Source organism: Malaclemys terrapin, chromosome 8, assembly GCF_027887155.1.
Source record: "Malaclemys terrapin pileata isolate rMalTer1 chromosome 8, rMalTer1.hap1, whole genome shotgun sequence".
Lineage (NCBI taxonomy): Eukaryota > Metazoa > Chordata > Testudines > Emydidae > Malaclemys > Malaclemys terrapin.
In genome coordinates, this window is record NC_071512.1 from 48242849 (window position 1) to 48268120 (window position 25272).

Sequence of the window (25272 nt, forward strand, 5' to 3'; positions counted from 1 at the left end):
ACTATACCTGTCTAAGATAGAGCCCACTTATAAAAATAAGCAATATGTTCCACGCCACATTTCCTCCCAAAGGCTCTTGTAATTGGCCAGCTGCCTGGAAGGGTATTTGCATTTATGAGGAATCTGGTAGAGCCACTGATGGGATGTGATATTTCTCACCAAAGGCACTAGAAAAGCTCCATGAACTCACACAGGACCACTCTCTCTTTAAGAAGAGACGGGATGGGGAAGTCAGATCTTTTTTTTGAATTCTTCAGAAACTCCTCAATTAGATTCTGGTTTTGGGAAACCAAACCCAGGTTGGATGGCATACGGATGACACTTTATCCGAATCCTAGCTTTCAAGGCGGTGGGATAGGATGTTTGTCTCTGTTTTTAAAGGTCTTGTCCCAAGGTCTTTAAAGGTCTTGCTTGAATAACTTCGTGGAACTCATTGAGTCTAATGTTCCGCTCAATTACATTGACTTACAACTGGTAGAGTTGAGTGGAGAATCAGACACACTATATCTGCCTCAAAATTACGGGGCCTTGAGCATCCCCTGGATCAGAGCTAGACATGGGCCCGAGCTGCAAACTTCAGAGCCAGATTTCTTACAGATCCTCAGCTGATGCTAATCAGCATTGCTGCTCTGAAGTCAGTGGACTCTTGTGGCCACAAGGCTGGAACAGCAAGCTTCACTGGCTGCAGGTTGGGATCAGTGTTTTGGTTTTGCTTTTCCTGGATGTTGATGATGGAGCCTGAATCTTCCTCTTTACTAAAAAAAACAAACAAACGAACAAAACTGACACTATTCTGCAGCAATAGCTCTTTGTGCTGTTTCTTCGAGAAGTGTCACTACGGCATTTGGGGCTATCTCTGCGGAATACTGGAGTATTTGTTATTTAATGCAGAGAGACCAGGTGGGGGAGGTAAGATCTTTATTGGACCAACTTCTGTTGGGGAGAGAGACAAGCTTCCCAGCTTATACACAGCTCTTCTTTGGGTCTGGGAAATGTACTCAGTGTCACAGCTAAATAGCAGGTGGAACAGATTGTTTAGCATAAGTAGTTAACTCATATCTGAATGGACCATCCAAGGTGAAATGGCCCGTTAACACCCCTTTGTCATAGGGGGCAAGGAAAAGCAGGGGAAGGCAGCTGTGGGGGGGCGGGAGGGGGCAGTGTTAGCGGGGTATTTAATGCAGGTCAGGCCAACTTAGATTAGATCACCCATGCTGCTGTTCTCAAAACCTCCATTGACTGATGTAAGCCAGTCTGTTCAAACTTGCTCAAGCACCTAAATAAGTGGCCCGATTATTTTGTGGTGCTGATAATCTGCAGCTTCCATTGAACTAACTGGTACCTAAATATGAACTGACAGGCGGCTTTGAGCACTAAAGACTGAAAATATTGGCCTTAGTATATAATAATATCTTGAGATGCATTTCTCCTGGCTTTCGTGTGTGTGTGTGTGTGAGAGAGAGAGAGAGAGAGAGAGAGAGAGAATGTGTGTAACTAAGCAGACAGATGCTAACCTAGATCCACTAAAAATCAATAAAGTAATCCACTTACTACTTTGGTCCTTCCGCCTTTTTAAGGAGCTCAGAGTTGTTTTGTTTTCTTCTCTCTCTCCTTCTTTCCAGACTCTGAGCAAAAGGAAGGCTTGGCTAGATCAGCCTCTTTGCTCGAGGCTGGTCAATAATGTAATTCCCCACTAAAGCTTCATTAACTTAAAGTTAAGGTTTCCCAGATCTCATGCAAGCACTAAAAATCAATTTGACTACTAAAAATTGGCACAGATCTCGTGCAACCTCTCCAAAGCAAGGTAACCCCGTTCAAGTCCTGTTAAAATCCAACCTCAACTTGCACTCTTCACCACCTAGACTTTGCAGTAGCCAAGTGCCCTCACATGCTTCCCAGTTTCACAGTAGACTTGTTTCCAGTTCTAACACAGAGCCACTCACATAGCACTCACCCAGTTCTCCGAGTCACAGGCAGATGTACAAAATTAACTTGGACCTTCGCAAGGTTAAATTCTCTCACCCAAAGAAGCATTTGTGGTGGTATTTGTACAGGAGAAATATGAGGCTAGAAGCCTTCCGGTGGTGCAGCAGGAAGTGCATCGGCACTGTAGCTAACTGCCCCCATCCCCATTAGATGGGTTCTGTGCAGAAATCAGTAGGTGGAATTGTATGGTCCCTAGATCAGTGGCAGTCTGATGTATTTCCTATGGCATGTCAGACGCAGGCTCCGTTCTGACAAACCATAGCAGCTTTGGCAGAGGGAGTGCCTGCCTCTAGAGCAGACCTGAAAGTAGAGCTGGTTGGAAAATAGGTTGGTTAGTTGTTTTCCCATGGAAAATGTTGACTTTTTTGTTGACACCCCCCCACACACACACTAATTTTTGTTTCTGTTTTCAGCAAGTGAACACCCACATTTTTTGCTTTTTGGCTGAGAACTGGATGTTCAGGTTTGATGAAAAATGGAGATTTTTCAGAGAGCAGGTGCTTTTCAGCCCCCCCAAAATAGTTTCAGTTGAAAAACCCAAATTTCTGTGCAAATAAAGTTTAGCTGGAAGATTTTTCAACCAGCCCCACCTTCAACCTCCATTTCTTTGGCAACTTGGCCAACAACTCGCTCTGTCTCCTTCTACCCATTTCCCCCGGCCTAGCCCCTCCTAGTAAGAAAGGGCCATTGAAATAGGCGGGGAGAGGGAAAGAGTTGGAGGCCAAGTTGCCAGAGAAGTAGAGCTTGCTGGTCTGCTACGAAGGCTTCCTCTGTACAAGCCTGGACTGGCACTTACCAGACAGAGAACAGGGTCAATGCTCAGCATGGAAAGTGGCGGTAAATGCTGAAGAACAACCCTGGGGGTGCCTAAGGTTCTGCACTAGGAACAGTGGTGTTTAAGATACTTGTCAATGATGTGGACAAAAGGATGAGCAATAAGGTAGCAAAACTTGCTGATGACTATGGAGATGATTTTGTCACGGTAAAACTAGGCAAAATTCACAGAACAGTCATGGTAAAAATGTACAAAAATCAGGATATGGTCACAGCAGCAAACAAATGTGTAACAATTTAACAATAAAGTATTCCAGAGTAACGTGGCGCCGTTGACACTGACCCATGGGCTGGGTGGCCCATTGAGGTGAGTCAAGGGGTGGAAGTGGCGCTTGCTCCCTGAGCCCCGCTGCCCAGGACTGAAGTCTGAACTCACGGACCTGTGACCTCCGTGACAGAATCGTACCCTCACTGATGACCCAACATCAGTTAGGTTAGTCAAAACTGGAGAAGATGCAGGGACTCCAAGGCACCGAACCATGCTAGGAAATAGTACATCATGATAGCAGATAAAATTCAGTAGAGACAAAGCAAAGCAGTACGCACCAAAATAGAATAATGACATATCCATGTTCCTGGGTGCCTTACAAGCTATAGGCGTTCAGGAGAAAGACCTTTCTTGTGAGCAGCTTGGTGCTGGTTAAAAACATCACAATGTTAGTTTCTGTATAGAATGGGATAGAATATAATGCTGTCGTATAAACAGATGTACTCTCTTCTGGAATATTGAACCTTTACTTGTCTGCATTTCACACAAGTGGCACTTTATAGCCCCGATACAGCAAAGCACTTAAGCAGGCCTATATTTGTGTTTTTCCCCCCATACTGAAAGCTAACCATATTATATTGTCATTTATGTTGCTACATACATACATTAAAATAAACGGGCTGTACAAGGAGGCCATGGGACTGCTGATGTATTGTTGAAAATCTTGATTTTTAAAAAATGTTCTGTCTCTGTGTGTGTTTTTCTCAGATTTAATGTTGGAGTGACATGTTTTTGCATTCAATAGAACCTGGGCAGAATACAATTTTCTATTCCATAGCATAGACTCCACTCAACTAGAATAGATCTAGTAGGATTAGTGTTTTGCACGGATTCTATCTTCAGCTACACCTTTTGCTCCAAATGCTCATCTCAGTAGCCCTTTGTTGTTCTGCAACACAGTGGCACACTTGCAAACACAGACACACCTGCACTTCCAGACACACACAGTTACATACAGGCATTGGCTGATACCCGCTGAAACGCACACACCGCCACATACCCAAAGAGACACACCAATAGATGCTGCCGTGCACAGAGTACACAGGGCCAGGATGCCAGTGTTTTCTTTTTTAAAAGGGTTTCTCTAAACTCTCTGGTTAAGGCTAATGGAGACACTGGGGCCTGGGGCTGTCTGCGGGCTGCGGAAGAACTAGAACTGCGAAGAGTAACCTTTCCCTCTCCTGCCTGCAGAACGCCTCAGGGCTGACAGCACCAGGTCTGCCCGAGTTTAGTTTGCATATAATTAACTTCTCCCTCACTATTGCTTGCATGTCAAGTGTTCCTTCCTCTGCAGTCTCCCCGCACAGCATCCGCAGGGTCAAGCAGTGTAGCTACTAGCTCTCCTGGCTGAGCCTTGGTGAGGTGAACCCATAGCACTGGACTGTGAGCTGCACCCAGGGCACTCAAGGCTGCCCTTCCCTCCCATTGTTCTCTTCCTCTTTCTGTCCATCTGGCATCATAACAACCTCTTCTCCAGTCAGGCAGGGCTGTGCCCATCACCGCTGATTACAGAACTGGCCAAAGGGTGTCACGTTAGGTGGGGTTCATTTCTTCCTGACTACCAGAGGGCCTCGGGCCCTGGTACACCTCAGTCCCTCCTGTTCTCTGGCTGTGACTCACCATAGTTTAGTCTCCTGAGGATTCTAATCCTTCGATCTTCTTCCGGTGGTTGCCTGGGTGGCCTATGAAACACAGGAGGTCAGACCAGACGAGCTGGGGGTCCCTCCTGGCTTGGAACTCTATGTGACCAAAGATGTGTTTCCCTGATGGGAGCAGTGCTGTTTGCTGACCCGCCTGGCTTGCCTGTACTATGCTTGTTTTTAGAAGTAGGTACGTGGGTCCAGATTCATCATGCCCCTATCAACACTTGCGCTCATCCTACATTCTGTTCTACTAGGGCACTGCAAACGAGTCAGCTTGTCTCGGTACCTCAGCCCACCTATAAATCCCCCAATAGCTAATGTCCTGTTACCTCTCTTCCCTTGTCAGGATTTGAACAAGGGCCACCAATGATCAGAAGCCAGTGCATTAGTCCACTGCACCCCCTTGCCTCCCTCCCTCTGCCAGGGCTACCCTCATAGGGATCTCATCCTTCATCCAAGAATTAGATCCGTTCTGCCCATCTCTAGAATCCAAGGAGTGAGAGAAGCCAGGGACTCCTGGAGTACCGGGCCATTGAAGTCAACGAGCTGAGGAGCTGGCTCCTTGTGTTCCTGTCTATTGTACACGGTTCATTTACTCTCTGGGGAGGGGAAAGGTAGACTGATAAGCTGAATATGTCTGTAACCGTGTTGCAGCCCTACGGCAGCTGGCAAGTAGCCAGCATGGTCCATGATGTCCGAAAGGTCATGTAACTTTGATTTAATCCATTTGCTCATTGATTTATCCCACCAGGCTCTGTTCTTGGCCCCCTTTCTTTCTTTCTTTCTTTCTTTCTTTCTTTCTTTCTTTCTTTTTCTTTCCATTCCTTGGGTGATCTCATCTGCTTGCAGCTTCAGCTACCATCCTTGTACTGAAACCCTGCAAATCTACTTCCCCACTAGGGTGACCAGATAGCAAGTGTGAAAAATCGGGACGGGGGTGGGGGTTAATAGGAGCCTATATAAGAAAAAGACTCAAAAATCGGGACTGTCCCTATAAAATTGGGACATCTGGTCACCCTATTCCCCACACTCCGTGCAATCCTGCTGCCCAGCCTGTCTTTGACATTTGTCAGATCACTTGCTAGCAACATGGCCTGAACTGAATTATCCCAAGCTCTCTTCTCTCCCCCACAGTTCCTGCCGCTACAAACAACTCTGCCATCACTCAGACCTATAGCCTGAGAGCCATCTTTGATGCCTTGCTTGACCCATGCATCCAAGCTACCTTTAGAGCTTACTGCTGCTTCTTACATAATAGTCCCAGCATCTGAGCTTTTCCTCCTAGCCATACAGTTAAAACACGTGCCCAACCTCTTCCTCAACCTCCTCAATATCCAGCCCTTCTCCCCTCTGGCCTGCCCCGCACCCACCCCACCTCTAGTTCATTTGCACCACCATCTAAGATCCCCTTCCTATCCCATCACTCTGGCCAGTTCACACGCCACCCCTACCCTGTCTTAGAATCTCTCCACTGGCACTTTCTTGTATCATTGCCTCAAATTCCAACTTCTTGCCTTTGCCTTCACAGCCCTCCACAGCTCTATCCCTCCTTGCTTATGTCTCCTAACACATCACCCTGGCCTGCTCCACTCTGCCAGCCGTGACTGCTCGCTCATCTGCTGCTTCTACTACCTCCTGCTCCTTCAGATCCCGTCTTCAGCACCCTCCGCTGGGATGCCTACTAGAAATTGGAAATGGCTATGCTAAGGGGCAGTTGGGTATAGCAGATATAGACTTAACACATGCTGTATAATATGTATAAATAGGGCCCTACCAAATTCACGGCCATGAAAAATGCATCACGGACTGTGAAATCTGGTCTTTTGTGTGCTTTTACCCTATACTATACAGATTTCATGGGAGAGACCAGCATTTCTCAAATTGGGGGTCTTGACCCAAAAGGGAGTTGCAAGGTTATTTTAGGGGGGTCATGGTATTGCCACCCTTACTTCTGCACTGCCTTCAGAGATGGGTGGCCAGAGATTGGTGGCTGGTGGCTGGAGAGCGATGGCTCACCAGCAGCAGCACAGAAGTAAGGGTGGCAATACCATACCATGCCATCCTTACTTCTGCGCTGCTGCTGGTGGTGTCTCTGCCTTCAGAGCTGGGCTCCTGGCCAACAGCCACCCCTCTCCAGCTGCCCAGCTCTGAAGGCAGCACTGCTGCCAGCAGCAGTGCAGAAGTAAGGGTAGCAGTACCGCAGTCCGTCCCCCCCCCAATAATCCACAACTCCTTTTTGGGTCAGGATCCCTACTATTACAACACTGTGAAATTTCAGATTTAAATTGCTGAAATCATAAAATTTATGATTTTTAAAATTCCATGACTGTGAAATTGACCCAAATGGACCGTGAATTTGGTAGGGCCCTACATATAAATATTGCATCACTCACTCTTTCTGTGTTGCTTGGCTTCTTAGATTGTAAGCACGTTGAGGCAGGGTCTGTGAATGGGCAGAGCTCTGCACAGTTTCGGAGCCACTGATTGCAAATAAACAAGGCCAGGGTTTTCAAAGGTGCGTAAAGGAGTTACCTACCCAAATTCCATTGAATTTCAGTGGGAGTTGGATTCCTAACATCGTTAGGCCCCTATGAAAACCCCATCCAAAATAAATAAATAATTGCTTTGTAAAACCTGTTTGAAAAACCTTACAGTGCTACATAAAACCAAATTCTAGCATTCTAGTGTCTAGCACCTTGAGGCCATTATGATGGGCACCCAATGGATGGATGGACTGTAGGAACTTTAGTTTCCGATACCGTGAGTTTGACCTTTTCCCTGTCACAATTATAATCCTATATGTATCAAACTGTTTGAAATTTTGGGGGAGGAAATGCATTATTCCCCATCCCCTAACCTGTGTGTATTTGTCTATCCATCTGTCTGCGGAGTGCAATCTCGTTAAAGCAGGGATTGTTCCTTCCCAAGTGTTTTGAAAGAATCTTCCACACAGCAGGTGCTACTGTAAATAAATAATAATAATAGTAGTTACAATAACCTGCATCACCTTTTTATTGGTGCAAAAAACCACAACCCCCCAAACAATTTCATTCCCCTTCCCCTTGAATTTCTGACCTATACCGGTGCTGTCACACATCGATTGTTCTCTTAGCTGGTAGATTATGCCACCAGGACAGTGCAGTGTGAATTTGCAGGGAGCTGCAACAGCTGAGTGCGGAAGCCCAGCCCTGAGCTGAATTGGAAAGCAGCAGAACAACAGTATGCCAAATTACAGACGGCAGCTGCTACCGTCTTGAAGATGCTATGAAGTCTCTCGTCTGGAGGATCTCTTATAGACTCGAGGAGGCAGCTGCCCCGGCATTGTCAGAGATTCCATGGTATCACAGAGCACTGCCCCAAGCTTGCCAGACCGTGCTGAATATTAAGGATCTTTGAAGTCGGAGGAGAGGCAGTTGTATTAAAAAAAAGAAAGGGATGAACTGAAGATTAAACATGTATGGGAATTATCCTCACTTCATTAAGTTTCCTGCTGGCTTTGGCAGTAAGTATTACACTTGCACTTGCAATCTTAGCCTTCTGGGTTAGATAGACAGACCGTTTAAATTGCCAGAGTACGTGAATGGGAAGTATTAAAGCATTTACCTAGCTTCTAGATAGCCGTAACCTTACAATGGTCTCTACATGCTTGAGAGTGAAACTGTCTTATTATTATGAACCCCATCAACTGCACCACAACTGAACTAGTCTGCCTAGAAATTATGCATGCTTCATCCAAGTCAGAGAGGAATTTTTCTCTAAAGTTTGGCATAGGTCGGACAAGACATTTGAAAGATGCATGTACTTATTTGTGTGTTCTGTGAATGGTGGATATTAATCAAAACAATAGGATAATATCACATAATTATCTTTCCAATTGGACTTCTTTACCTGTTTGTGTTTTTGGAGGAAACAAATGATTTTAATACAGCAGTTTTTCCTCAAAAAACCCCATAGAGAACATTCTCTTTTCTGTCCAGCGCAACTACCCCCACCCCCTGGACACTGATAAATAATAGTCTGACACATTCACAAATGTAGCAAAATGGGACTTCAAGCGAAGTGAGGCAGGCGTCTGCAATGGACTTTGGTTATAATTCGTGATGCACCGTGATATGCCGCATGCCAGTGGGGAACTCTGAGCTGCAGGAATCAGAACTCTTGCAGGGACTATAGGCTTTGAATTTCTTGAGGTTGATCATTTTTGTTGTTCTGTGTGTGTGAGCAAAGGAGATGAAGGACAGCTTTCAGCTATAGCCGCTCAGTTTGGGTGCCAAACGTAAGACACAATGGGCCCAATTCATTTTTGCCCTGCAGTTGGTGCAGGCACTTATACTAGTGCAGAGTGGGTATAAAATGCTGCCAGATCAGTATATTTGTGTGTTACACCTGCTTCGCATTAGAGTAAATGACCATACGCAGAGCAGAGTAATAGTGGATCAGATCCATTGTGACTCAAATTGGGCACTCAAGTGTATGCGTGAATGAATGTTTTTGGGGGGTATTTTTGTGACATCCACAAAAATCAATGCAGCAGGCATCTCAAATTGGGCATGTGCCCAAAAATATTGGGCACTTTTTGAAGATATTGCCATTAATGGGTTGAATGTACTGATATGTTGTACCATGGATTCTCAACCTGGCATCTGAGTTTCATAGAGACATTGGGAAGAGGTGTCTGAGTTAAATGGGAGAGGGTCTTGGCTAGATGGGAGCCGGGGACCACTGTGTTCCATTATACAAAGCTCTGGAGAGGTTTTCATTTGGCTCTTCCAATATTTATATTTAGCATTTCTCACACTTAAACTTTCCTAGTGACTGCTTAAAAAAAATCAGCAATTAAGTGACAAAGTGAAAGTGTAGATTGTGTTGTGAACATTTAACATAAGTATGCAAATTATTGCTAATGAAGGGTAATTCTCCAAACATGTACCTTAAGTCTGTAAATGATTCCAAACCATACTTTGAGGGCACCTATGAGGTGTCTATATAGCAATGCATAGCATCGATTTCTCAGCTAGCAGAGTTATATGAGCTAGTGTCAAGGCTCACAAGTTGAAGTAGCAAATCTTTTTTTGTCTTCTCAGGCCAGCTTACAGCTCCACTGAAGTCAATAGCTCCATATCACTTTACACTAGCTGATGATGATGTCTCCTTGTTTTCACGCACCCTTAACTTGCCCAAAACATTCCCCTTTCAGTCTGAATTTTTCTATGATTTGGTTTTGGCAGAAAGGGGAAATTTGTTTGGAAAATCAGAATAAAATCCATTTCTGAGTTGTGGGAGGGGGAGCCCATACTTTTCCCATTATTAAAAAAAAAAGTCACACCCTTGTTTTTGAACAGTGACACAGCCAAATAAATGAATAAAACAAATGCTGAAGTTTAAAACGGGGTAGGGCCCTACTCCTGAAGTGAGCTCCACCAGGGCATCACTTTCTGCTGCCAAGGAGTTTGGGGCGACAGTTGTTAGTGAGGTTTAAAGGTGAATGAAATTGTTTGAGGAAGAAGAGAGATATTTTTGCTCCACCCACGAAGATCAATGCAGCTTTTGTTATAATGGTGTTTTACACCCTACCAACAGCTCAATACTTTAGGGAATTTAATTGTGATAGGGAAAAGGTAGCACTAGCATTGTCTGAAACCAGTTTATTTCATCTGTTTGTCCACTTTGAGAGGCGCCTGTCGATTGAGGCACGATAAACTGTGATGCCAACTCAGCAGTGGTTGAAGGATAGAATAGAAATTGGTCTTTATAACACCTTAATTTAAGTCAATGGGTTTGACAGCGCTCAATATCATTATTAATAATTATTAATTTCTTTGTATTCTAGCAGCTCTCACAATGTGTTAGGCACTCTACACCGACATAGAGAGAGACCCACACAAAGATAAATGCTTTTGGGAGTTGGGGATTGAATGGAAAGCTTTATAAGTGACTGCAAATTCACTTCAGAGAATACTCAATGAGCCGTGCGTGTTGTTTGACAGCATATTCTCCCTGCCTGTGAGCGCATGGTTGGGTAGGAGCCTGGACTGCTGCTGGGACAATTTGTGAATGAGAGACTGTGTCTGACTTGTATTGCCAATCCTGAGCACTCAAAAACTCTTAGTCAGCTCCGCAGAATCATGATTGTCTTTAAAATGATGATTTTAAAGAAACAATACATTGGGAATTCTTTTTATTTGCCTTCTTTATTTTTTTGGAACCTATGGGGTCCATTTGAGCCATATTTTTAAGCTCTTCTCTACCACTCTGAAGATTAGAAACTTTTATTATGAAAGCTGAGATTTTTATGTATTCACGTGACTCCAGGAGTTGGGCTTTAAGAAACACACCAAATATTGCAAAGCATGATCAAATCATGAGAGCTGGCAATACTGCTTATTTAAACACATATAGCAAAGTTCTCCAAAACCCTGTCTCAGCTTCAGGACCAAGAGGAAGCAATGGCTTTGTGTGTACAGGGGAATCATAAAAGCTGCAATTTAAGGATCTGTCAGCAATGTTTGTTGTATTCTACATATTTTGCACACCCTTATGGGAAAGCCTTATGGAATTTAATAGGGAGGAAATCAATAGGGATGTATAGAAATTAAATAGGGCTTTAGGATTTATTAGAAAACAATATTCTCTGTCTTCAATTGTATCACCCAATAGCATTTAGTAGACAATTATATTGCTGCTGTAGGAATCTGTAAGGAAGGATTCCCTGATTTGGTCATCAGCAGAGATCAAACTTTGGCCCTCTAGTTCTTCAGTAAAGACTACTATCAGTTGAGCTAAGGCACCAAGTTGATTAGCTGGGCCAAGCAGCGAACTGCTGTGGATCAGCCGCACAGGGATACAAACACACATTGTCAATGTGTTATGTATGGGTTGCTTTAGTAAGTTGTTATTGTTTATTAAATTCTATAGGACTTGCACATAATGGTTAACTCTAAACTTTCCTTTAAATTAAGGGGGCCAGTGTCACATGGGAGCTTAATCAATCATGGTCCTTCTTCCCTAACTAATTTGCATGCTTCATTTCCATTAGTCATAATGAGTCAGCGTGAGGGGGTCTGTAGATGTGTCACGGGTTCTCATTGGCAGATTGCTCAATCCCCATTGTCACAGCTTTTTAAAGGTTCCATGGCCATACGCTGGCTCTTGGGCTCCATCAGAGGGGAGCCCTGCTCTGAATGAGCTGTTGGGCTGACAGGTGTGGGATCCCTGCTGGGCTCTGCTTCCTCTGAAGCATGTGGCCGTCAAATGGGGGATAGGGATGATGCCCCACACTTCCCCGCTTATCTACCCTGCGCCTTCACAGCCCTGCTCCTTTGCTCTGCCCTGCTCCTCACATTCCTAGTTGTCCCCCCTCCCTGCAGTATCCCCACATGGCTGCTTCCCCGCTCCTCTTGGCTCCCCACAGTGCTGCTTTCTGGTACAGGGGGAGCAAGGAGAGTGTTGTGGGGATGGGGGAAGAATAAAGCAGCTGTGTTGGATGCAGTGGGGAGATGGAATGGGGACGCAGGGATGTATGTGGGTCTAGCGGATGGGGGGCTCTGATAGGGGCACTGGCGTTATGTGAAGTGGGGGCCTAGGAAGTCCAGTGCCTGAGTGCCGATGTCTTTGCATTCTGAGGGCTCCTCCAGGAACGTTGTCCCCATCCCTGCATACTGTATAGCCCTGTTCTCCCTGCAACACACAACCCTCTTCCCCTCTAGACCTCATGCACATTTTTGGTCTCCACCCACTGCCCTTGGCATTGCTACTAGCCCCTTCCTCCCATGCATATCCCCTACCTGCACCGACACCATGAGAGAAAATATGAAAAAAAAACCCACCCTAATTTATTTTTAAAAATTGGTTTAATTTGCGATCACAAGCACTAAAATGTCTTCCTCATGATTGCACGGTATCACTACAAGGCAAAGGTCTGGTGGTTTGGGGGCCCTAATTGGCCATTTCCAGACCTTAACATGGTTGGATTTCTTGTGGCTCTGAATTTCCTGGGTTACTAATGCTTGTTTTGGGGATAATTCCCACCTCCCTGTAATGTTTTTTTTTAACCCTCAGGTTACTGATATGTACTCTCACCCTTAATATCGCCTGTATTCCATTCACACTAGCAAGGCACACATTTTTAACAATGAGTGGCATTAACCAGTGGAACAGCTGACCCAGCGATGTGATGCATTCTTCATCGCTTGGACTCTTTAACTCAAGCTTGGAGGTCTTGCTAAAAGAGAGGGTCCAGCTCAACCTGGGGTTGATGCAGGAATCACTGGGTGAAATTGTACAGCCTGTGTTATGCAGGAGGTCAGACTATATTATCACCATATTGCCCCTGCCGGCCTGAAATCTCTTTGTCTTAATGTCATTTTTTGCCTACATACATCAGCAAATCAATCACTGTCTTTGAAGGCGAAATGCACTGCAAGTGTGAAATATTATGAATGATTTATCATTAGGTATTTCATTGTGAACATTTTATGTTTAATAATAAAATAGCCACTTACAAACCACTTGTAATCCAGAGTTAGTTAGCACACCTTTCCCCCCAGGCAGCATATGTAATTGTTTGGCCGCCATAAGCAGAGTTTTTTCTGGCTGTGAGTTAATTCATTTATTGTGCAATTCCACTTATTGGGTGTGAAAGGCTAATTGCAAAGTGGCTAAGCAGAAAAAGAAGGTAATCCTGATATATTTAGGGCATGTGTAACTAGGATATCATGGAAATTGTGTACTGCTGTTGTCCTCTCCTGAACTTTTGTTTCACTCTTTGCTAAGGCCAGGCAGTTTTGTCCTTTCTGAAAAAAATCCACAGCAACACTATCAAATCGGGACTATTGTTATTAAACCACGAACTTTAGATCTTATTCGTAGCTGCCGGTCATCCTGAGAGTCAATACCATACAACTGCTTAGCGTACAAATATTTACATTAATACCAAAGACTGAAGGACAATAGTGAGCATGTCCCACGAGGAGCCAGATTTTCAAAACTAATCTGCCAGAAATTGGGACTGTGAAGAGGTGGCTGGATATGTGGCTGGACACCTCCATTAATGGCTGATTTCCAGAGGCAGATTGGGCAAGTACATTCAGAGGTAGCTAGTTCAAAAGCTGGCAGGTGGTAGCAATGCAGAGAGAGCTGCAGTGGTCAGAATTGCTGCATGTGCTGCTGTTGGATAGAACCCCACAGAGTCTGTCTAATCTACCTCCAGTCTGCCTAGAGAGTGGCAGGAAAAAGCCAGAAACAGTGTACAGCATTTACCAATCCCATTTGCACAAATTGTGCATGCAATCTGCATACATTATGGAGTAGATGCCTTACTATACAGCCTGCCTCAAATCCATGAGTTCCTGTCTGCCAAAATCTGCCAATACCCACCTCATCTCTCAGTCCCTCAACTCCTCTTCCCTGTCTAGACCCCCTCACTCTGGGTCAGCCTCTTTGCAGCTTCTGCTACATCAGCAGCCCTGCCAGAGGCTAAGCACTCTCTCCCCTGGGGCCTTTGAGTTGTTTCTCATTGGAGTAGGGAGAAGGCACTGAGGGTCGGCAAGGTGCTGGTTGACTGGCAGGCGAGAGTGGAAATGGGGTCTCAAAAGCTGGCCGCTTCCATGCTAACTATTGGCTAAAAACCCAGCAACACCACCTGGCAGACAGGGGAGTCAGGAAACCAGAGGTGTCTGTCTACCCAGTCACTTCCAGCTGTAGGTGAGATGTAGTTGGGCCCCCTGAACCTTCAAGTGATGTTGCCCTCAGGAGCAGTGTGTGATGAGTTGAGGGCCCCTATCAGCTGGTTTCAGAGTCTCCCGACCAAGGCTGAGGAGCAAAAGTGGTAACCCCTTTGCTCCCTGCCTGTCCCCTTCCCACCAGGCTATCCATGTCTTCCTCAGATCTGCAGGATGCCTCCTCAGCTCTTTCTTGCCTGCCCCTGTCTCTCTGAAGCTTAGCTGCCTGCCTGTGAGATGAGGATGGTGACACTTGCCTACCAGGGGGTTGGGAGGCTGAATGTGTCAATGTTGGTAATGTACGTTGAGATTCTCTGATAAACTTGCTTTATTCCATGCAGACCCTCGGGCCTTCACCTAGGCCTTCCGTTCTTTGCCAGTTTCTTGCTGCGGTCATAGAGCTTGTCTGTACTTGTGGTGGCATGTAGGGTTCATGTAGCTACATGACACAGTGAAAGTCAGATTGCATCCAAACGCACTATGGTGTATAGTTACATGCGTCAGTAAGAGGTTCCGGTAGCCAGGAGGCAGCGGGACGTTATACTGCTAAAAATAGCACAGAGGTGGGCGCTGCTTGGGCATGTAGAGAGCTGTGTGGAGTATGCACCCAGGGGGTTCAGGCCTGTAGGACCTTCTGCTCTATTCTTCCTGCCTAAGCTGTGCCTCACCATCTATACTGTTCTTTATACCCCTGCTATATGGACATGCTGTGTCGGTACCCTATACACCACCATAAGTGTAGACCTACTCATAGCTTCTTCCCTAGTCATGTTGATATGTTTCCTTTCTGCTTCTGTTGTATGTTTCCAAGTTGTCCTGGGTTTACCCTGTCACCTCTTGCTCTGGAGAACCCAGTCCAATGCCTGTCTTGTTACGTTGTTTGGTTCTTTCCTCCAGGGGTGTCCTAGCCACCACCTTTGCCTTTCCATAATTTCCTGGCTTATCAATTGTTTTTGTCCTCTTCCAAAGCCCTTAATCTGTGATCTTTTTTATGGCCAGCTGATGTGGAGGATTTGTCTAAGGCAACTGTTTGTGAAAACTTGCAGTTCAGGTAGTAAAGGTACTGGGGGAGGTGAGAAATCCTTCCTGACCATTGCAGGAGCCAAGACGTTACATTTGATTGCCCTAATTCCTCTAAACCAAAGATACTGTGGGCCCATTCTTCTCTAAGTGGGAATAACCAACACAGAGGAGATGTTCCAATTCGTGGCATGTCCTTGAACTCTGTTTGGGGAGGGACAGATTTCCCTGCCTCAGGGAAGAAGTGAGGGTTGACTTGGTGGATGCTCTGGGGTTTCACTATGGAATGACTGAAGTCCAGCTAAAACCCAGAAGAAACTTGTCCATTGTTGAGCTTGGTAACAAAACAGTTTTTTTCTACTTCAGCCTCAGAGGCTCTTACCACAACGATCCCTGCAATATTGTGGGAATTTGCCTTATTTGCAAACAACGCCTCAAAGAATCATCAGCCACGTGGGTCACTCCATTAGCTGTCCTGCTGCAACGTATCCTCCTAGACACAAGGTGTCGTCTCATGTGATAAGGATGTTCCATGGACTCATCCATTCTCACTGTATAGGCTGGGAGGATCGGAAAAGTTTTTTAAATGTACACGTTTTTATTTGTTAAAAGGATACATGTGATAAAGAATATGGCTCCAAGGGGTGCTGCAGTGGCTGTCTCATTTTCTGCTGATGCTCGTTGGCATACTCGCTCGGAGATGAGAACTATTTGGCTTTGCCACAAAGTCCCCTTTATAAGTACTCATCTAGCTTGGCCTGCAGCTATGCCGCCTCAGGCTGAAATCTTGTCAGCTCTCCCAAGTTAAATAGGGTTAGGCCAGGTCAATCTTTGACTAGGAAAACTCCCAGGAAAACCCAGGCGCTGCAAGCAGCGGTGCTGCAAACAATTCAGTAGGGGGCATTGTGGTGCTGGAGATGCACATACCAATAAAAGTCTCTTAAAAAATCAATACTTTAACATGGGATTTCCATAACGTATACCTCCAGTAGCCATAGATATACGTTCAAATGCTACAGCCACAGGAGAGATTCTCTTGTACCTTGTGTGCTAGAGGGTTGTGGTGTTTGGAACAGAAGGACAAGAATTCTCTGGTCTCTGCAGCTCGAAGTGGTGGTGGCCACACATTTGTAACGGAACAGTGGATGCCTCTTGTAACTAGCAGGCCAGGACATAACAAGAAGCAGTGGCTGGACAGATTCAGATTGGAAATAAGGTGCAATGGAGTAATTAACCATTCAAATGATTTACCCAGGGATGTGGTAGACTCGTGAGCATGTGTGAAAGTCTTTAAATCAAGACTGGAGTTCTTTCTAGAAAAGATGCTCCTGCCCAACCAGAAGTGACGGGCCTCTGGCCTGTTTTCTGGAGGAGGTCTCACTCGATGATCAGAGCGGTCCCCTCTGACCTTAAAATCTCTGAGTTTCCACTCTTTTGTGTGGGAAATTGCTGCCCCCACACAGTGCAATGGTAGCCAAGGCATAGCACAAGTCCTCTGAAAACTGCCAAGGGCAGTGCTCAAAATGTCAGTTCAGGTTCACGCCCCCACAGGATGTCACCTTGAGCCACACAGTTACTGGCACAACAGACTGCCTGCAAAGCCTCTGGCTTCAAGAGAGCCCAGTCTTGCTGCTCATAAGCATTTCAGTCGTCTAGGTGCATCGGTTCAGCTTGTGCCAACTTGGAGTTACAATCTTTACCCTTTGACTTTTCCAGTATTGCTTCCCCCAAAAGGGCAGTGGGTGCCACGCACTGGCTGAGATCAGTCCCCAATTGGGATCAAATTTGGGAAAAATTTGAGCCACAGTTTGTGCCCCTGGTGCATGCAATAAATAAATAAATAGAAGAACCAGGTGATTTTGTAAACAGCTGATTTGGGGAGAGGGCTGTTTCTTGGAAACCCCCTGCTTAAATTATCCCAAACTTGGTCTGCTATTCCTACTCTGCACCAACATGAGACACAGCAAATTTCCAGACAATCCCATTAAGAATGTGAACTTCAGAGTGCTTATAACGGGCGACCTTTACAAAAAGCGATGCTCAACCTGAACTCCAACAGAGCTGGCACTGTGCTATAATTCACAGGCGGGCTCAGCCTCCTACATTTTTCTGGAATGAAGTCCAAATGTGTTACTGCTGCCTGCAGGATTCCTGAATTTTATTCTCCACCCACTTGAGCCAATGAATAAAAGGCAGCTACTGTATAGCATCAGGGAGAGGAGACCTTTGGGACTGTGAAAACCAGGGAAGGAAGAGAGAGGCCAGGAAATCCTAGATTTGCTGATCGTTCTGATTGGCTGCATGGCTGCTCTTGTGGTATAGCCTGAGTCACAGCTGGAGATGCCATGTCCGCATTGCTAGCTTGAGTGACGCTAGCACAAATCCAGCTACCCGTGATGGGAGGCACATGCCCAGCTGCAGTGTAGACATCCTCAGAGTGCCGGAGAGACGTGGCTGAGCAGGGCAGCTTCTGTGATGCTGCAGAGTGGATCTGAACTTCAGAGTGGAATGGGCTGGAGGGGACCAGGTCTTTTCAATGGGACAGTGCAGATCTGAGCCTGGAGAAAGGAACACTATGGGAAATGAGAGGAACTCTGGCCTGAGCAGAGGAAGATGGCAAAAGATGGAGGCAACTCAGCGAATAGGGTTAGCATGGTTTGAGCTGGGAAACCCAGCAGAGAAGGAGTTGGGAACACATAAGAGCTGCTGTGATCTCCTCTATATTCTTATCACAACAGTGCACCATATTTTACTTCTAATGGTGCCAAAGGAGAATGCAGATATCTCCACAACTCAAACAGGCACGACCACCTGGGGAAACTGTCTTCCTTTCCTCAAGTTTATTTTATTTTTTCTTCTAACCATTGCACGATCTACTCAGATTTCCAGGATGTGTATGAAAGAAGGTGCTGTATAACATCGCTTTCCCCCTGCGATGGTCATCTGTCATGGGAAGTATGCATTATTTATTGAATAGTAGAGTTGATGCATAGAGATTGATGCTGCCCTTAGTCCTGTAGTATTGTTTTTTACACAATCACCTTTCTATAGGATTGTTTTAAAACCACCCTGTAGAATTTAATAGAGAATTTTCTCTCTTCTATAGAATTTTGTTGGATGGCTATAAAAACGTATAGAAAATGTCTTGTTTTCTGTTCATTTCTATGGATGAAATCCTGGCCATTTTGAGGCCAATGGCAAAACTCCTCTTGGATTGCAGTTAGCTTTTAAAGTCCTTTCAATAGAACTGTATTACATTTTGATAGCACCTTATTGGTTTTATCCTGGTTATTTTTTCTACAAGACTTTCCCATAAGGGTGGATGTCTGTCAAGCAGTAGACTCAGTGGAAGGTTCCCACACTTCCTGTGTCTGAGAAGCTCTCTCTTCTTGTTTTGACCTTCCCACTGTGTTCTTCTGTGCACACCTCCAAGGATTTTCTTAGTACTTTCTGGTCCTTTGAGAATCAAGACCTGCTGTAAATATTTTCTAGTTATGTGTCAGATAAGGCACAGTTGTCTTGGGAAGCAAAGTCTTGGATCTCTTTCTCCATAGAAATTAACCATTTCCAAGATATATAGTCTCTTAGAAGCAAGCTACAAATGATTTTTTAAAAAGAGCTTGAGCCCGAAAAGATCCTTAGAAATATCAGGACTGGCAAATCTGGTCATTCCTAGACCTACTGGTGGACTTCTAGAGAGTCTCAGAGATGTTTCTTATGGGCTTTTACAACTTAATTGAAGGGACAGTCGAATCTTTAACACAGCCATCCTTTCTCCCAAGAGTATATTAGGTATTGGACATTAAATGGTTAAATAGACATTAGCAAAAGCAAACTTGACAACAACAGCCTGACTAAAAAAGCCTTGTTTCTCTGGTCAAGTGCTCAGCTTTCAGTGACTTCTCACTTGTAGAGCTGTAATTTCCGTAGTTTCCCATTTACTATAGACTCTTCTGGGATAGAGAAGACATACCATGCCCCACTCACACCACTGGCATGCACTTATATCAAGACCCTCACACTTGTACTTTTGAATCCCTGAGCACATATATGCATATGCTCATGTATTTGACTGAATCTGTCTCCTTTAGCAGCTTCAACTCCTTTGAAGGTGCCTGGGAAGCAATCTCCATTTATGTTTCTGGTCGCTAGACAACAACAAAGATTAGAATTTACAAACTCAGCGGCTGGGAGAGAGGCATCTGATATTTTTACACATGTCAAGAAGCAGGCAGGTGTGCAAACCTGGCCAGTTTAATCGGTTCTAACTCAGGCCCCTGCATTATATGCTTGTTTTGGTGCACGGTGCGTTTGATATTTGTGTGAGTGAGCGTGCACATGTGACTGCCCTCTGATGGGTGGAATGTGGCTTGTGAATAAGGGCTGATCTTTTAGCTCTCTGAATTTGGACACCTTTGCTTTGTCCATATGGAGGATTAGTCACCTGTGTAGCACACCTATGTTGCGGCAAACTCCCAGCGTAGAGTGCATTGATGTAAATCGTGACTTGCACTGGTGCAGCCTAAATCGGGTTCAAATGGTTTACATGGGTGCACCAGCACCACACCAATAGCTAAACCCGCCCCCTCCCCTCCGACAAAACCTGAGAATCAAAGCTTTTTGTTCTTTTCCTGTGTCTCAGTAGCTGGCTGGTAAAGGTGGTACCATAGGTCATGCTGGCCTTAAGCTGTAATGTTATTAAAATGTTTAAAATCATTTATTGGCTTTCCTGTCAGGTATTTTTCTGCCAGTAGGGCAGATTTTAGCCATCGCTAATCTCCTCCCCAGCCCCTATCTTTTTGCTGTAGCAATGTATTTAATCTACACATGAATTTCAAAACCAACTGTTGCTGTCTGAGGCAGACAAATGTGCTGTAATTTCCAAGACAGGCAAAGTACTCACTCAACACCTCCCTTTAACTTCAGCATTTAAACATTTGATCAATGACTGAAAATAAATAAACAAACAGACCCAGTCCTGGATCTGGAACTTATTGGAGCTGCATTTACAAAGGGCTGGATACTTTTATGCTTGCGCTAACCACATTTGTAGTTATCCATGCTCAGACAGGGTCACCAGACTGCGTGCTGCAGGGTGTCAGCTAATCTCTAGGAGATGGGAAGAAATGTTGTGCACTATTGCACCGTTGGCTCTCCTTCATCAGGTATTGGCCACTGCCAGAGGCAGGATACCAGAATATCTGTGGTCTCTTCCAGCATGGCAATACCTGGCTGTATTCCTGCAGAGTATTCAGACGCTAAAGAGTTAACATCATCGTATTGCTCTTGTAACTTGTGTCCAGCCATTCCTGAGCTAATAAATGCTACAGAAGGATAAGGGCTCAGTTCATCTTTTTCTGATGCTGGTGTAAATCAGGAGGCACCCCACTGAAGTCAGCAGAGTTACACCAGCGTGAAACCAACGTGCGTCAGGGAAAATCAGGCCTTATGTTTGGTGGGTGGCTGCAAATCTAATCTGGAGTCCAGTAAATATGAAAATTAAGCCAGGCTTTCCTGTAGGAGGGTGAGAGCTGGGGCAGGTAGATCTGAGCTCTTTCCCCTCCCTGAAACTGCAATGGAGCTGGGATTCTTGTTTTGCTCAGCCAATGGCCTGCCCTTCCCCTTCACACTGATACGTTGCAGTCGGGCAGAATTTCCAGGATTCACTTGTCATGTTTCATTACCTGATGGACAGACTCTGGGACCACGTTAGCCTATTTTAAATGTCATGTGTACCAAAGTCGTCGGGAAAGGCTGAGATTTCAATCCCTCGAGGCTGGTGCTGGTGCAGAGGATTTTTCCCCCCCCGGATTTAGTGTCTATTCACCTCCACAATAACATCATAGTCTCTACAGCAAGTCATCTTCTTGCTGGGCCACTTGACTCTCCCCATCCCCTCTAGGCTGAAATTTTCTCTTTGCTAACTGAAGGATAAGAATAATCCTGCTGTCCCTCTGTGGAGCTGTTACAAGTGTCAGGGTCTTGTTGATCGATCAGTTTCCTGTTGGAAAAATCAGGGATGTGGAGCCTGAGTACTTTGCTAGTGTAATTTGTTTTATTTACGCTACATACACCTGTCTTGGAAGAGGGGTGGTCGCAAACTGCACACAGACCATCCCCTCATTCAGGATTCTCACCCAAACCCCATTACTCAGGTCCCAGCAAAGAAATCTGCACCAAAAATTGACTCTAGCAAGAGAGGTTAAGGCTAATGACAAACACTCTTGCTGTTTGCAATAGCTCCCCCAAACCAACTACATCAGCCAACCAACTACAGTGTTTTGTCAAAGAAAGTACACTGCTTGCCTGCTAACAAAAAGAATGTGCAAAACTATGTGTTACAGCGCCATCTAGTGATTGCCACCATAACAATGCTATACATGCTACACTTGCAAGATGGTTGGGCTGTGATGCTGGAGACTTATATTCAATTCCTGGTTCTGCCACCTACTTGTTGTGTGATTTTGGTTATGTCAGTTAGTCTCGCTGTGCCTCAGCTCCTTGTTTGTAAAATGGTGTCAATAATGCTTTCTGTGTATGTTTAGACTGTCAGCTCTTCGGAGCAGGGACTATCTCCTACCATGTGTCTGTACAGCACCTCGCACAGTGGGGCCCTGATCTTGACTGGGGCCTCTAGGCCTTACTGTGATACAAATTATGACATTTTCACTTGAGAATCTTAAAGCACCTTACAGATGCTAAAGCCTAACACCTCAGGAGTATTGTCTCCATTTTATGGATGAGGAAGCTGAGGCACAGGGAGGTGAAGTGACTTGCCCTGGGTCACACAGTGAGTCAGCGGTATTGCTGGAACTAGATCTTAAGCGTGCCCCTGACTCCTAAGTGTGAGACTACTCTCTTTATTTATGGCTGGGCAAAACTCCCATTGACTTCAGTGGGGTAAGGATCTCATTCCTATGCTTCAGTGTGGTGCCACCTGAAGAGGCTAATAGCAGCAGCTTTTGGTTGCTGCTAACCCCATGCTGATGAGAAACAGTGGGTCACAGGGTCTTGGGTGCCAATGGTAGTTCCTTGAGCCATCCATTCTTCAGGTTCCTATAAGTCATTGTGCATTAACAGTAATTCAAACAACGCAGCTGGAGTCCAAATAAACCTTTCTTTTTGCCGTGTGCTCCACAGAAGCCTGTCCGAGCAGCCACAAAGTTCTGTGAAGGGTAGTTCCTTGCTCAGTGTCTAAAGCTCTCTCACGTGTGGTTGACCCCCATTGTTTTCCTTTTGACCAACCAGCACTGATAGTCTCCAGCCATGTAGACACCGGGAGCTCTTGCTTAGTCCAATTTCTTCACTGACAATGTCTTGCCTGACACAGCCAAACCATTTGCAGCGTTGTTGTAGGCGTGTCAGTCCCAGGATATGAGAGACACAAGGTGGGGGAGGTAATATCTTTCATTGGACCAACTTCTGTTGGTGAGAGAGTCAAGCTTTCCAGCTTACACACAGCTCTTCTTCAGCTAAATACACTTGGCCTCGAACAACTGTTTCATAGTGTCAAACCCTGACACAAACCATCTGCCATATCCGTTCTTGCTCTGTGTTTAACCACAGTGTCATACTTCTGCAAGCGCAATACCATTCTTTGGCGAGCTGGTGGTTTTCTGTACTTTTTTTTGTCCATGATTGCTTTGAAAGGCTTGTGCTAAAACTTCTCTGTGAATTTTCTCCCCCACAGCGCTATCTCTCCCTGCCCAGCAGACCGCTGTTTCACGCTGCTCTTTTCAATCTGTGCAGAGTTGTATTTCCATGGATGGCAGAGACTTGGACATAAACAGAAAGCCAGTGGTGTTTTGCAGTACAGTAGTAGCAGCCACCAGTTCTCTCTTAGATATGTCCACCTGAACGACTGCCTCTTTATTGAGATCATATTACGCCAGTGTTTGCCTGCATTGGCAATCAGTTTTTTCATTTGGGTCAAGGTAATGTCTTGCTGGGTGTCTGATTGAAACACTGACACTTTCAGAAGGAGATTTTAGTGGTGACAAAACTCCTGCAAGGTGCGATGTGAATGTGGAGAGGTAAAATCAACATCTTTGACATCTTATCTAGCTCTACACGAGTCCCTGGTGGCCTCCTCTTAGTGATTGCTGCTATCACTGCAGGGTTGGGCTTGATAGCCACTGCTGAATCACGTGACCAACATATTTATCCTCAGTTGCTCTGCTGATGCTTTGGCTAGATCTCACTTGATCCCCTTTTCTCTTGTTCTCTGAAGCCAGTCACCTATATGGGTGCTCACTCATACACACATGCACGCACGCACGGAGACGTTTAATGGCGTGCAGTATTGCCAGCCCAAAAGTCATGAGTCAGTCCCCCAAAATCATGAGATTTTTGAAACTTTTTTTTTTATTTGCCGTCTGGATTTTGAATCTTTAGGGTTCATGTTTTCAAGCTTTTCTCTATAGTCAGGAGAGCTAGAAAGTTACTTTTTTAAGCAATGCAAGTAGAGATTCTCACATAGTAACATGACACCACGAGCTGGAATTTAAAAAACAACCCACAAATGTTGTAATAAGTTTTTGGTCTTTCATGAAAGCTGAGATTCCCCCATACCCACAGAACTCTGAGAGACTTCAAAAAAGAAGTGACATCCTTGATAAATTTGCGAGAGGTGGCAACACTGTCTGCAAAATATCTCATGACCACAGATGCACAGTGGGGTCTTTGCTGCTGTTATGCTCTTCTGCCGATAAGCGTTACAAAAAGTGCATGCTTGAAAAGGTGCACAAAGTACCAGGAGCAGTTCTTCCCTTTTGTCACTCCGCAGCATTTCCTCTGCCACAGCTCTCAACACCAATGTATGTCATCACCAATGGCTGTAGCCGACAGAGCTCAGTGTGTCTTTAGTCCATTTTCTTTTTGAAACACTTCTTAGGATGAATGAATACTGAGGAATGAGCAGGTGCATCCATATCGCCCTTGTGGGTAGAGATGATCTAAATGGTTTCTGTTTTTAATTTTGTAATTTTTTTTTAATTGTTTCCATTTCACTGGGTTCAAAAACTAAAAATAAAAAGTGCTATAAAAACAGTTACCGAACTGCTTATAAATGCTTCGTTTTTATTTTCTGAAACCAGATTTTTTGATAAATGCAAAATTTCAATAATATTTTGGATAAAAATTATTGCAGAAAATTTTAGGGGAGACCAAAAAATGTAGACGATGTTAACAATTTTTTCACCATTTTTATTCTTTGGGTGGAAAAAACAGCGTTTTTCGATAAAAATTCAGCCCATTTACTTTGAACAAGTACAGCCAGCTCTACATGTGGAGTATTAACTGTGGTTAGCAGTGAGCTTTCTTTGTCCAGTTTTATCTGCCATCTGGCACACAGGATGCATCAGCCAATTTTGTTACCTTATCAAATGTAATCCCGTTGCTTGACAGCTCTGTTCCGGTCTTGTGGATTTAGGCACTGTCATCATTCTAATGTGCATGATTTCTGCATGACCACCAGGAAGTTTATCCCCTTGGTAGGGTCATCTAATTTGACAATTACCCCTAAATTTTCTATCTTCAATTTCTTCAGCCAATAGAGCGAGGTCCACTTTAATCTCGTTTTCCCCAGGAATCCTCCCTGATCCATGAAATACATATTTGTATTCTGTTTTAGCAGGTGTTAGCGACATTGGACCTGGGATCTTCCCAATTGTCATTATCAGTTTGATCCATGTCAGATCTAGGCATGCTTAGAGACTACAAGAGTGGCAGTGCATCTGTGTTTGCAGTGTAGGATATTAGATATTTTGTCCCCAGGGCCGGCTCCAAGGCACCAGCTTGTCAA

The 25272-nt window shown here is 44.9% G+C and overlaps 1 protein-coding gene across 4 annotated transcripts in view; it reads left to right on the forward strand.

The window, feature by feature from the left end:
* The window catches only part of RXRG (retinoid X receptor gamma), a 102330-nt gene that overhangs the window by 40104 nt on the left and 36954 nt on the right, over nt 1-25272 (forward strand). Inside the window, exon 1 of one of the 4 annotated variants that reach the window (XM_054038638.1) lies at nt 7968-8233. The exons of the other annotated variants lie outside the window; for them this stretch is intronic. Coding sequence (XP_053894613.1) covers nt 8185-8233 — 49 coding nt within the window. The 5' untranslated portion in view covers nt 7968-8184. Of the gene's footprint in view, nt 1-7967; nt 8234-25272 lie in introns of those variants that run through there. 4 annotated transcript variants of the gene reach the window in all.